Source organism: Nicotiana tomentosiformis, chromosome 5 (genome assembly GCF_000390325.3).
Source record: "Nicotiana tomentosiformis chromosome 5, ASM39032v3, whole genome shotgun sequence".
NCBI classification, from domain to species: domain Eukaryota; kingdom Viridiplantae; phylum Streptophyta; class Magnoliopsida; order Solanales; family Solanaceae; genus Nicotiana; species Nicotiana tomentosiformis.
In genome coordinates this window covers 116,998,594-117,012,425 of record NC_090816.1, presented here as the reverse complement: position 1 = coordinate 117,012,425, position 13,832 = coordinate 116,998,594, and the positions used below count along the sequence as shown (strand labels likewise).

The 13,832-nt window shown below is 37.5% G+C and overlaps 2 protein-coding genes across 4 annotated transcripts; one reads left to right on the top strand and one right to left on the bottom strand.

The window, feature by feature from the left end:
• The first annotated feature begins 320 nt into the window (after positions 1-320).
• LOC104116517 (NAD(P)H-quinone oxidoreductase subunit O, chloroplastic) lies at positions 321-2,886 on the top strand. The gene is made up of 6 exons (XM_009627390.4): positions 321-688; positions 786-841; positions 1,029-1,094; positions 1,490-1,531; positions 2,332-2,391; positions 2,530-2,886. The coding sequence occupies exons 1-6, from the start codon at positions 469-471 to the stop codon at positions 2,557-2,559; spliced, it is 474 nt and encodes a 157-aa protein (XP_009625685.1). The 5' UTR covers positions 321-468; the 3' UTR covers positions 2,560-2,886.
• Positions 2,887-3,262: 376 nt separating this feature from the next.
• LOC104116516 (uncharacterized) lies at positions 3,263-11,622 on the bottom strand. Of its 3 annotated transcripts, none has more exons than XM_009627386.4 (4): positions 11,290-11,622; positions 11,059-11,164; positions 6,722-6,933; positions 3,263-4,729 (listed from the first exon to the last, which is right to left on the bottom strand). In XM_009627386.4, the coding sequence occupies exons 1-4, from the start codon at positions 11,476-11,478 to the stop codon at positions 3,587-3,589; spliced, it is 1,650 nt and encodes a 549-aa protein (XP_009625681.1). In that variant the 5' UTR covers positions 11,479-11,622; the 3' UTR covers positions 3,263-3,586. The 3 variants fall into 3 exon arrangements, with proteins under 3 accessions (XP_009625681.1, XP_033517279.1, XP_009625682.1); XM_033661388.2 differs by lacking the exon at positions 11,290-11,622 and adding an exon at positions 7,767-7,903; XM_009627387.4 differs by lacking the exons at positions 11,059-11,164; positions 11,290-11,622 and adding an exon at positions 7,537-7,742.
• Positions 11,623-13,832: the final 2,210 nt, after the last annotated feature.

The following is a 13,832-nucleotide window of genomic DNA, read 5'->3' as shown; positions in this document are numbered from 1 at the left end:
ATTTTATGTATCTTAATTGACCGTTTAAATATTTTTATACCGTTAATAGATATATTACAAACTTCATTTTTTAATTTTAAGGTAATGATTAGTTTTATGCTCTCAATATCCTAATTGTGCTTGTTTCAAGCACAAGTAGTATATTACCGTCAAAGCTTATGGTCTTAGTGGTACTAGTGATACAAAATGTGTGAAGTCAATTCTCACTGTCTCATTTCTCCTTATATAATCAACAAATTTGCTTTTTAAAAATAAAAAATAAAAACTAGTAGTACATGGCAATTTTGTATAAGAATATTAATTTCTTCATTTTGGAAAAACTTGGTAAAAGGATAATTAACAAGTAGAACTATTTTTATTCTTCAAATTTAGCCATTGGAGGAAAAGAGGAAATTGCCTTATCCACTGTTATTGGTCACAGCTAAAACCAGTTCAATCTCTTAAAAAAATAGCAAAAATCAGATTCCCATGGCTTTCTCTTCAGCTTTTTCACACACCACCTTCACATATTCTTCATCTTTCTCACATACAAGAAAAATAATTAATACCCCATTTAGATTACCTTTAATTATTAAAGCAGAAAATCCATCTGAACCAATAGACAATGAAAAACCTGCAAAGCCAAAATCCAAAGAAGAATCTTCCTCTACAGCCACTGCAACAAAGCCTAAAAAACCTGTCTATTCTAGTGAGTATTGTTGAAAAATGTGTCCATTTCTGTAATTCTTTTTTTATAATTTTATTACGAATAATTATTTTGTATTTATTTTTGTTTTGGTTGGCAGTGAAGAAAGGTCAGATAGTCAGGGTGGATAAGGAGAAATATCTTAATAGCATCAATGTGAGTTTTAGTTTTATAATTGTTGGTACAATTTTTAACCATGCGTTTCTTTTTCCTTTTTTTATTTTTCTTATTGACAAAGACTGATCTAGGATTTAAATTAGTTAGTGCGAATTGGTAATGTAACACAATTTTTTTTTATAGAATTTGAATTTGAATATCTAACGAGGTTTTATAAAATTTTCAGTATTTGTCAGTGGATCATCCACCTTATTACAAAGGCCTGGACTATATATACGAAGACCGTGGTGAGGTACCATTTTCTGATTTTCTACAAATATTGTAATGTTGGTAAGGAAAAATGCAATTTGGAACTACATTTTTTTGTTTGATTATCCGATATTCGGTAGCCATTTAATCGATAAATTCAAATTCGTGTTGTGTAGTGACCATTAAATGGGAGAGTTCCTACCAATTTGGAACCACATTCAGTTCTTACTTAGGAGTTGGAAGTGCAAAATAGCTTTTAATTTAGAAGGAGCATGTTCTCGACTTTGCTATGCGATGTTTATTTAATTATTGTTTTTTTATTTTTTTGGTAATTAAAGATTTTACATTACCAAATGTAAACTATATACAGTATTTATTTATTTATTTATTGATTGATTGATTGTTTGATGGTCTTGCACTAATCATATCCCTTGTTAGGTATTGGATTTGCGCATATTCGAGACAGGAGAATATGCACTTGTAAGCATAACTTTTCGAAATTCAATTGATTATATACTTCTTTAATTAACCATAAATAAATAATAGGAGTATAATTACGACGAGCCTTGAAACAAGTAACCCCATAAATTAATAGTTTAAGAAAATTCATAAATTCTTGTTTAGATCAAGACTTGAACTAACATTTTTACCCCTTTCCAACACTATATACAAAATAGCTTACTATTTTTTAAAAATTAATTAAACCAATGCAGTTATAGTTCACAAACCAGAAAATAAATTCTACTCTTGCTTTTGAGATATCCTATCGAATTAACTTTATTGTAAGCCTGAGAATGAAAATCTCTTGGTAGAGAGCGTCTTACCTACTTTAGTATATCTATCCAACATGAATTCGGATTATCCGAGCCAATGTGTTACAGATACATATGATATATGCCTAACACCACAAAACAAAACTTGGTTGGCTCTTCTTAACTCAAAGCATGCATAAATCCCACTCAATATTACCTTAAAGGAAGTCGAACTTGAGACCTCACGGTCTAACTAAATGACACCGATGAGGGTTGTGGTGGAGTGGTAAGTACTCCTTCATTCTTAACTAGATGTCTAGGGTTCGAGCCCTAGGTATGGAATCACCTTTGTTAGGGAGCGTTGTATCCCCAAAGTACTTCCCGGTGCGAATCCGAATTTAGTCGGGCACCAATGTGGGTACCGGCCACCGGGTGGGAAACAAAAACAAAACTATCTGAATGACAGTAGATTACAGAAAATTGATCCTAAACTCATAAGTAAAACTCGCTGACTTGCCTATGCTGCAGATTGGATGGATTGGAATACCAACTGCACCAGCTTGGCTTCCAACAGAGATGCTAATAAAGGTAATTAGCCTTCGAATTCATTAGAAATGCTAAAGCTATTTGCATCATTTCATGCTCATGTTTAACCTTATGGTACTTCACTTAAAACTGTCCTTGTTAACTAACCACACATTCTCAAACCAAATCCAAATTTTGCAGTCTGATAAGCTGGATTACGAGAGAATATAGTAGATGGTCCACATTTCGAACCACTCACATGTCAGACACGAATATATCAGAGGCTTACCAGATTGCCCTGTGCTAATTGAAGATGAAGAGAAATGGGATGGACACACGTCCATAACTTACTTCACTTCTTTTAAAACTTGTATCTCATTTAGTTATATAGAAATATTAAATGAGAAAAAAAGAGAGCTGATATCTAAGGAACCTTTTCTCTTTCAGTGAGCAAGAGTCAAAGAAAACCAGACAAACAGGCTTGCTTGAGAAACCCATCAAAAAACAATTTTCTTGGGGTCTTTAGTTTCAGTAGAAAATATAATTCTTTGCATCTTATTTCTATGTTCAAATTCAAATTGCAAGGCGTGTTACTCCAGCATTTCACTCGGAAACTAATATATTTAAGGATGAAGTTAACCAAAAATGTCCACCTAGCAAATATTAGTACTGCACGATTTCAAATTTTTGGTACTTATTTGTATTCCATGGTTCTTTAGTTATTGCGAAGTATATAATTTTACTCTTAAAGATCAAGTCAATCATCTTCTGATATTGACACTAAAAGAAAGTCAAACCGACTGTTAACAAGCTTAATAGAACTATTCAATAGGTAATTGATTCACACAAAAAAATGGACAATTCAGTAGGTAACAGTACGAGAGAGAAATTCCAGTAATGACTAAGGATGTTTCAGATCAACTAAAATAAGAGATCAGTAAACAAAAAATACATTCCACATTGAATAGAATGGAGTCATCCACAAGAATATTGCAATGTCTGTTTCAGTATACCATAAAATGTTGCATATAAAATTATGATGTACAACAATATACAATAGGCAGGTAATAAGGTCTCAGTGTACACAGCAGCAGCCTGTATAAGGGAAGGTAAAGAGTAGGTGTATGGAATATATGCTATACACATGTATCTTTTTCTGTAAACAATGATGTACTTGGTATCAATGTCTGGAAGTTAATGAGGGTGGAGAATGAAATGGAGAAACTAACAAATAGAGGATGCCAGGAAAAAGCAGAACTTACAGCCTTCTCCTAGCACGCTTGGTCTCATTCATAAGCTCTGTCAATGAAGGGAGGGGTCGAGGCACTCTCACATTCATAGAGCGGTATATTTTTCTCAAACTTGGATTATAACTCTTCGACAATCCAACAGCTGACTCAGAAATATGTCTACAATACTCTGTTTCTGTATGCATCAAGATCTCTTTACTCCTAATGTCTAAACCTTCACTTATTGTCAAGGTCTTACCTTCTTCCACTTCAACTTCTTCCTTAAATGAAATAACCTCTAACTCGTCAGAACCTCTCAATACAGAATCATTATCTGGAAGTATAGGCTCCTTCTCTTCATGTTTGAAATAAGAAGCGTCGAGCCCAAGCCTCGCCCTACCAAATAATGTTACTGGGGCTGGTTTGCTTGGAGGAGAAAGATGTGACTGCCTATAAATGCTAAAAGATGTCGTCGTCGACTGGGAGTTGTCTGCATAATCTTGAGCATTGCTCTCGGCCAAAGGTGATCTTGAAACCTCAACCACATCTGGAGCTGTTGCTGCATCAACTACAGATTCCACGTCCACAGTAAACCCCAAAAGTTGCCAGAAAGGGTCATCAAAATTCCGATGTTGATTAATACAACGCTTCACATAATCCAGCTCCATAGCCTTGCAACTAGGTGTTGTAGAGACGACCCACCTAGGTGCAAGAAGTTGCAAAGCCCACTCCAGTTCTTCCTTCGATGAGTGTATGGAGTAACAAATATGCCAGACACCGAATATATCTCTCACTGGTTGATCACATCTTTCTTTTTTCCGCCCCTCAATATCCGAAATACCATCATCGCATGCATACCACTGTGCTGATGGTCGAATAATTAGAGGCTCATGCTGACAAGCAGACCGAGCCTCTGAGATCTTGGCTTCAGCTCTTTGGTACAGTTTCGGAAACCCATCAAACAATTGAAAACGAGAAGATGAGTCTTCAGACAAGATTTCAGGCACCATTAGTTCCAAAGCCTGAAAGCATTCTGGAGTTTTAACTTTATCAACATATATCTTGCAACCAAATGCCTGTGAAACATGCACAAGAATCTCCTCGTGGCCAAGAAGATCACACGTCAGATATACTGTAGGAGCCTGAGGGTGCTTCCATATGCAATTGATGACCTGTTTGTTAGAAAAACAAATTTTGTGATGTTAACAATATTTATCTATCAAACAAGTGAAAAGAAAAAAGAACGGTCAAATGCCACATAGAATAAGGGTGAAAGACTGTAGACTAAAGACGAATGATAACATTTAAGGGGTAAGCCATTGTTGTATTGGATAAACATGATAATAAAGGAAGAGACTTAAGTATGAATTAGTAGATGGCAAAGGCGAGTCTCTGCTCTAGCAATTGATTTGAACCCAGAGGAATTTTGATTAACTGGACATTCTGCATCTCCAGCGTGAATGTACAATTTTCCATTTTTAATTCGTTCTAAAATAGAGTCCATTTCAAGGCTTGAGCAATTAGCTGTTACTACAATACAGAAAAGCAACCAACAGTGCCACTAGTTCCCTTATTTAACTTTTAAGCAAATAAGATTTTTAAAAAGGGACACGTCCTTTCTCATCTCAATACTCTTTCCAGGCAAGCATGAACAAAAATGGTGATATTGTTCCTCCATTGATCAAGAATTTAGATTTCAACATTGGGATGGCAAGAGTACCAACAATTTGAAAAATCTTAATTGCAAAACAGACGGTGGACTAAGACAACATTTTTTTCTGCCAAACAAAATTCTGATCACCCTAACCAAGAACAGTGCTTGATGTCCTTAGCAAAGGAAAAATCACTGTTGAGAGCCAGTCCAAGTTGTGGGCTTAGGGATTTTGTAAGCCTTTAATTTAAAAGGAAAAAAAATCACTGTGAAGACTTACAACAGTGCACTAAGTTTCTTCACTAATTGTAAGCCATACATAAAATGAGAGTGTGAACTAACTTATTAGAAAAGGAGAATGTAAATTATTTGCCCTTGATATTTGAGAAGCATAAGCTCGCAACTTCTAATGTTTTCTCACCACTCGCCCATGTGATTCACCAACAAGGAAGCAACCTTCACAGCATATGCAGGTAGACATTTCTAACTATGTCAGCCTCCCGGAGGACTCAGTATGGAATAGTATATTTTTCTTCAATACAAACAAAAGGGTGCTGTATATAAAAATCCTGAACTTCCTCACTCTCATTTTAGGCATCTAGCTGTTTTTGTGCTTGCTTTAAAGGGATAAGCTCAAGTTCACACCACTTGTCTGCCCTATGAGCTTCAGTGCAGTTTGCTACTGAATTGTAAGATTTAGCAGGAATTCATGCATTAACTAGATCCAATGACAGGACTTAATCCATATAGGGTGAATTGAATCAAATCATAGGACACAAAACTCAAATCAAGAAGCATCTGAAAACCAATTGCCCACCAGGAAAGAATACAAGCTTTTTTCTACTATTCGGTGAAACCAAATTCTAAAGAGGTTCTCCCAAACAAAGATGAAATAGAAACAGTAGGTTTAGTCTCTCTGTTTTTTTTTTTTTGGCGGTGGTTAGCTTGCGCCCGCCTCGACTATTCCACCGGGTACCTCCTATCTCTCACCAGCACTGGTACCAGGTAACTCTGTCCACCAAGGCTTAGGCAAATACGAAGTTGCTTGGACTCGGGTGTGGTGTCCGATATGGGTGCGGATCTAGAGGTTGGACTTCATGATCCAAAATTTAAGATTTGGGGGTACGGATATAGGTGCGGGGATTTGGCTTTCTCAATCGATTTTGGTCAAAGTACTCTAAATCAATTGACCAGATCTAGTACGGATTTCACATCCACACCCAAGTCGTGTCGACACAGGTGCGGCACCAGGGTTTGAACCCGAGACCTCATAGTTCTCCTTCCACTTCATTGACCACTAGGCCAATACCCTTCGGCCTTCGCTGCTAGATTTCGTCTATTATTATCTCAATAATTTACAATTAATTAACTATTGAAGAAAAATTCATATCATGCTTATGGCTCTTGAACTCTTGACTAACTTACTGCACTTAACAAGAGCATTAAAGCACTGCAGCCAGAACGCGATTAACAAATCCACCATAATCCATTTAAAAAGAACGAGTGTTAAAACCTGTTGGATTGCTGACTGCCTGCTGGACATCTTCAATGGAGACCGACCAAATGTGCAATCAAGGAAAATACAATCAATTTGGCACTTCGGTTCTTTTCCTGGGGTGCCCACATACTTTAGGGGTAATTGTTGCAAACATTCAATCGTGAGTCTGCAATCTCCTGTATGCAGGATGTTTCCAAATTTGCCTTCATACAAGAACATCAGAGCTCCTGCAAGTTGTTAACATCATGCCAAATATTTATCATTGTAACCCTGTTACAACAGATGTACCATAGAAGAACAGGAATGCAAGATGAGAAACTAAACCATCAAACTGAGGCTTTGAGGCATGTCCAAGATACAATCTTCAAGGCATTATTTTACTCCAATCACCCAGAGTTTGCACATTGACTATAACACCACTTATGGATGCAACATAGCCTCAAAAATATTAAATAAGACTAGAAATTAAAAAAAGAGCAGCAGATTGCAGTTTACTAGGTAGAGACTCTAGTAAACCTGGAGTCATAAATCAGTCTCGTGTCTTGGTATTGCCAAAGATTAGCAAAAGGTTGCATTTTTTCAAGAAAATTCACAAAATTATTGATGCTCTTTCTTAGAAAGTTACATCAAGTTAATTACCATCCACAAACATGAGACTTTTGCAAATACGAGAATTTGCAGTTTACTAGGTAGAGACTCTAGTAAACCTGGAGTCATAAATCAGTCTCGTGTCTTGGTATTGCCAAAGATAAGCAAAAGGTTGCATTTTTTCAAGAAAATTCACAAAATTATTGATGCTCTTTCTTAGAAAGTTACATCAAGTTAATTACCATCCACAAACATGAGACTTCTGCAAATATGAGAATTTTTCTCCCATCAGCATCACCTTAGGAGCCAAAAAGAGCTAGACAGAAAAAAACATCAAAAAATCTCCATAGAGCGGATTAGAAAAAGAATGAAATTCCCACATAATAATACATAAGCATGAGTCACCTAGCTAATAGATAGGACTGTTGCATAAGAGCAGCAGCTCATCCCGGGATGAGCTCCTAGTACTGACCTAACTAAAGTAAAAGGATCCGCCTAGGACCAAGAGAGGAGAACACCAAGTATTGCTCACGTCGTAAAACTGAAATGAGGTGGTCACCTTGACACAACTTCCGCAACTTGGTAACTCAACAATTCCGTCAGTTGTCACTACACTAAGTCAGAGACATGTCAGATAAGTGTGCGAGCTGAGAGCACAAAGATAAATACATGGATAAACAAATGGACTCACAGTGGAGGGTGCCATCATTACATTTGAACAATGAGGTAACAAGTCACATTTCCTTTTTATTTACCAAAAAAGGTCAACCTGAGTGCAGATACAGTTACCTATAAACAGCTTGGAGTATGAACCACATAAATCTGGCTCAAGATGCCAGGACTACTTCTGACAGCCTTAAAGACTTACTGCAACCAATGGGAAAACAGACAACTACAGGGTGTTGAAGGAACATATTTCTGTTTCATATTGAATCCTCAAGACATTTTGTCCACTGATATCGCTTTTGATGGAGGGAAAACTTTGTAAGACTCTACTCGGCAAATGCTTCCATTATTCAAGCAGCTCTCTCAGTTGCGGGTACTCACTTTCATTGGATATGGAGCATACAAACACATCCAGTCATTGTTGGGTCCTTTGCTTTCATTTTATCAATTTGGATTACACACGCACACACAAAACATAAGCAACCAGAGCAGGCATTCTATAAGCTAACTCTCCCATCTTAATCCACTCCCGAAGTCACTCATGTTATTGATAAGGTCACTCAGTGATAGGAATATAACCCTCTGCAAGCCCAAAATTTCATCTCGACCATCGTCATTTCCCTGTGCAGGTCGAATGAAAGCACCTTGAAGCACAAACCCTTCTCTTCTCATCAGCTAACCTACAAACTGCCCATTGCCACGTACTACACTTAAAACCACTGCGCCATTCACCAGTAATTTTTAACAGTAAGTACGATCTCATCCATCCACCTCACCCGAGGGATCGTAGTGCAGATAAGTATAATACTAAATCTTAGCCAAAATGCACAGTTCACCTAATAAGGAACTGGGGGAAAAGGCGGAGAGAAGAAGTTATTCCGGCTGACGAAGAGGAGAGAGAGGAAGGCCCGGGATTTGGACCAAGTGAGATGCATCAAGGACGGCGATGGTAGAGTATTGATGGAAGATGCTCAGATTAAGAGGAGATGGCAGACTTACTTTCATGAACTTTTGAATGAAAAAGGGGATCGGGATATTGAGCTAGATGAACTGGAGCATTCCGAGAGTCACCGTGACTTTGGGGACTGCAGACGCATCGAGGTTGAGGAGGTCGTTGGAGTTATGCATAAGATGAGTAGGGGCAGAGCGATCGAGCCAGACGAAATTCCGATTGAATTTTGGAAGTGTGTGGGCAGAGCAGGCTTGGAGTGGTTGACTGGGTTGTTTAATGTTATTTTTAGGACGAAGAGGATGCCGGAAGAGTGGAGGTGGAGTACGGTGGTTCCGTTGTATAAGAACAAAGGTGATATCCAGAGTTATAACAATTATAGAGGTATCAAATTACTGAGCCATACCATGAAAGTTTGGAAGAGGGTGGTTGAAGCGAGGGTGAGGAGGGCAGTGTCTATATCCGACAACCAATTCGGGTTCATGCCGGGTCGTTCTACTACGGAAGCTATACACCTTATTAGGAGGTTGGTGGAATGGTACAGGAAGAAGAAAAAGGATCTGCACATGGTGTTTAGTAATTTAGAGAAAGCGTACGACAAGGTTCCTAGAGAAGTTCTCTGAAGATGCTTAGAGGCAAAATGTGTGTCGGATGCCTACATTTGGGCAATTAAAGACATGTATGATGGGGCTAAGACTCGGGTTAGGACAGTAGGAGGCGACTCTGAGCAGTTCCCAGTTGTTATGGGGCTACACCAAGGTTCTGCGCTCAGCCCGTTTTTATTTGTCGTGGTGATGGACGCGTTAACACACCATATTCAAGGGAAGGTGCCATGGTGTATGTTATTCGCCGATGACATAGTTCTGATTGATGAGTCGCGAACCAGTGTTAACGAAAGGTTGGAGGTCTGGAGACAAGCCTTTGAGTCTATGGGTTTCAAGCTGAGCAGGACGAAGACGGAATACGTGGAGTGTAAGTTCAGCACTGAACCGAGGGAAGTAGGCGTGGAAGTGAGGCTTGAATCACAGGTCATACCATGTAGTGGCAATTTCAAGTACCTTGGGTCGGTTATCCAGAGGGGAGGGGAGATTGACGAGAATGTCACACACTGTATTGGGGTGGGGTGGATGAAGTGGAGGTTAGCATCTGAAGTCTTGTGTGATAAGAGAGTACTACCGATACTCAAAAGGTAAGTTTTACAAAACGGTGCTTAGACCGGCCATGATGTATGAGATTGAGTGTTGCCATGTTAAGAACTCACATATCCAGAAGATGAAAGTAGCAGAAATGAGGATGTTGAGGTGGATGTGCGGTCACACTAGGATGGATAAGAATAGGAATGAAGATATTCGGGAGAAGGTGGGCGTGGCTCCCATTGATGACAAGATACGGGAAGCGAGACTCAAATGGTTCGGACACGTACAAAGGAGAAGCCCAGATGCTCCGGTAAGGAGGTGTGAGCGGCTGGCTTTGGAGGGCACGAGAAGAGATAGAGGACGGCCTAAGAAGTATTGGGAACAGGTGATCAGGCAGGACATGGTGAGGCTTCAGATTTTCGAAGACATGGCTCTTGATAGGAAGTTGTGGAAATCGAGTATTAGGGTTGTAGGTTAGGAGGTAGTTGATTCTCGCTTACTTCATACCTTTGTGAGGCTAGTCTTGTAGGGTTTTTGTCGATGTCGGCTAGTGGCAATGTTGTGTCTTACTACTCCTTCGTTTACTATAGTGTCGGGTCTATGTATTGTCTATCACGTTTGCTTTGTATCTACTTTCTCATTTCCATGATCTTATTTTTCCTATGGTTTCTATTGGTGATATTGATATTGTCTATTTTCGCCTTCTTGAGCCGAGCGTCTTTCGGAAACAATCTCTCTACTCCCTCGGGTAGGGGTAAGGTCTGCGTATACACTACCCTCCCCAGACCACACTAGTAGGATTTCACTGGACCATTGTTATTGTTGTTGTAGAAATAAAAAATAAAAACAATTTATTGTAATGAACAAAATATACACAGCACCAAACTTTGCAGAAGAAAAACAATATAACCAGCAAGAATCTTCTGAACATAAAAGTTACTGGAAAACAAAAATCTCAAGGAAAAATCGAAAAAAAAAAAAAGAACAGTCCCACTGCATATTCATATACGCACCTGGGCAATGATTGGCGTCAAAGGCAGTAACCGTGAAATCACCATCAGAGTCCTTGATCACTAAACATTGCCCAACCTCAATACCCACAAAAAATGATTCATCAAGCTGTCCAAAATACGTAATTTTTCAACATTTTCAGCCCAAATTGACAAAAAATAACAATTCGAACAAAACTCATCAAACTGATAACATGACTCGAAATAAAAATAAAAATAAAAATAAAAGGGTACCTGAGGAAAATGCTGGAGAACAAGAGTTTTGGTGAGACGCGAACAATAAATAGGATAAGAAGCGTAAGCGCAAATCCCTTGGGTGTGATCCTTGTGGGCATGTGTTAAGAAATGGTGCCTCTTTGTGCTTGACTTTGGACTCCATGTGTCTACTGAAAATGGCAGTCCTTTAAGCATTTCTATGGGCATTTTTCCTCTCTCTCACACACACACAACACAACACACAGTGGAATAATCAAAAAGAGCTAGGTTGGGGATGGAGATTTAAGATTTGAGAGGGAAACATTCAACATCTAAATTGGAGGTCGAAATGGGTGGGAAAATTGCGAAGCACGATTCGATGGAGGAATAATCGTCTGTGGTGAGCTTTAATTGTGGTAAGATGGGACCGCCAATTTGATTTCTATAAGTAACCGACTTTTTGACGGAGCACGATTAACTTTCTTTTAAGAAAATAATGAAGTTTTAAAATATTAGTTCTAATTTTTTGGACACATATTTGTTTACTCACAAAACGGTACAGTTAAATTTATAACATGGTTTATAGACAAGCGAATCGATTTGATCCCAAAATGATAAAGAAATTAAATAAAATGCAAGACTTAGCGTTAAACGTCTTCTTGAGCCGAGGGTCTTTCGGAAACAGTCTCTCTGCCTCTCGGGGTAGGGATAAGGTCTGCGTACACATTAGCCTCCCCAAACCCCACTAATAAAATTTTACTGGGTCGTTGTTGTTGTTGCAAGACTTAGCGTTGAAATCGAGATAAAATAGCAGCAGCTTGGTTCCGGGAGCAAGGCTTCCAAAGGCAGCAAATAGAATAATGTTAGACGGAAAATAAAGTATTATTCAGCTTGGGATAATGTATAACATAAGTTTGTCAGAATTTTTCGTATCTTACAATGGTTGTTGAAGTCGCTATTTATAGCTATACATACCTAGGGAACAACGTCCTAGGATCAAGCCACTCTTAATGTCAATAATGAAGGTCGTTGATGAATATGTAACGACATGTCATGAATGCCAAGATTCTCTATAACGGATGCGCATTTAATACTGAGAAATATTCTACATTGAATATCATCTTATGACAAATATTTATTTGCTCTCGTTGATAATATTCCCTTCGGGGTCTAACCGATGCCAACCGATTATGTTACTCTGTCATGCAAGCATTTAACGTGAACTGATTTTACCCTATTGTAGTTTTCTAGTGGCTAATTCAAGGACCTTGCCGGAGACATAAATTAAAATGTTACTTGAAAAAATATTTAATGCATTCCTATATCATTATACAAGAACATAATGAAGTTTTATAAAAATTAAAAAGGCTTTCAAAGGGTATATGGAGCTTTGCTAACATGACCATAAAGAAAGAGATATTCAGCTTCTTATTGATTGATCGATAAGTAACTATTTTTCCTAACGTGTTAAACATTAGACAAATTATAATAAAAACTTAAAAATTTAAAAAAGAGATTGTTACTCCTAATGTTGCCTTACAAGGAAATAATGGAACTTTTTAAGTTAAAAAGGTCAAATAATGTAGTAAATTAAAGTGAAAATATTGCTCTCTTTATCTTCTTCTTTTTCTAAACGGACAACAAGCGAGTTTTACTTGAAAATTAAAAGTAATCATTGAATTAGTTCAAGTCCTACTTTCCTCCAAAATATCAACATTTGGACAAAAGAAATTCATAACTATTAACATAACTAATGAAGACGTGAGATTTAGCAATTACAATTGTGCCTCAATATAAGCAAATTAAGATCAATATATTCTTTATTGAGGCTAATATTCTAACCTGCCCAAATGCCATGATCGAGTCTAAGAATGGAACCACTAAAAAGAGTGCAATTTGCACCTCTTTGATCGCACTCTCAAGGAATGTTATATGCACTAGCTCTTTGATAAGACATGAGAAATTTAGACACACACGAATCTTATAAATTATACGGGTTATTTGGCTTAAGAGATTATAATCTCGAAATCAAATTTGGAATTACTTTATTTCACGTTTAGTAGGATTTTTGTTATGGTATTATTTTCGCACATTTCATGTGGGGTAATAATCCCGGGATTAAATACCAAAACAACACATTTGCTCTTCTTTAAAATTGATCTCCTAAAGTCAAAGCCAAGGTTAAAATTGAAAACAAAAGGTTGTCCTACCTTATCTAATTCAAACTAAATTCTCTATCTAGTTTAAACTAATGAACCAAACATGTATATTTATTAAATAATTCTATTATTATCAATCTCATATTATAATTCTATAATTATTAATCTAAGAATAACTTGTTTATAACCAAACGACTCCTAAGAATATAATTTACAAAGGAAAATAATCACATATACAATCAAACACCTAATCCATAAACTAACATTAATAAGGTTTTATATCAACCAGATCTTCAATTTTATAGGCACAAATTAAAGAATTGGCGTACAGCTTTGCCGTGATTGGAAAAAGGTACAAAGAGGTAGTAGCCAATCGATGTGCTAATCGAGGGGAAGAGAGCTATTTGTTAGGATCTTTTTTAA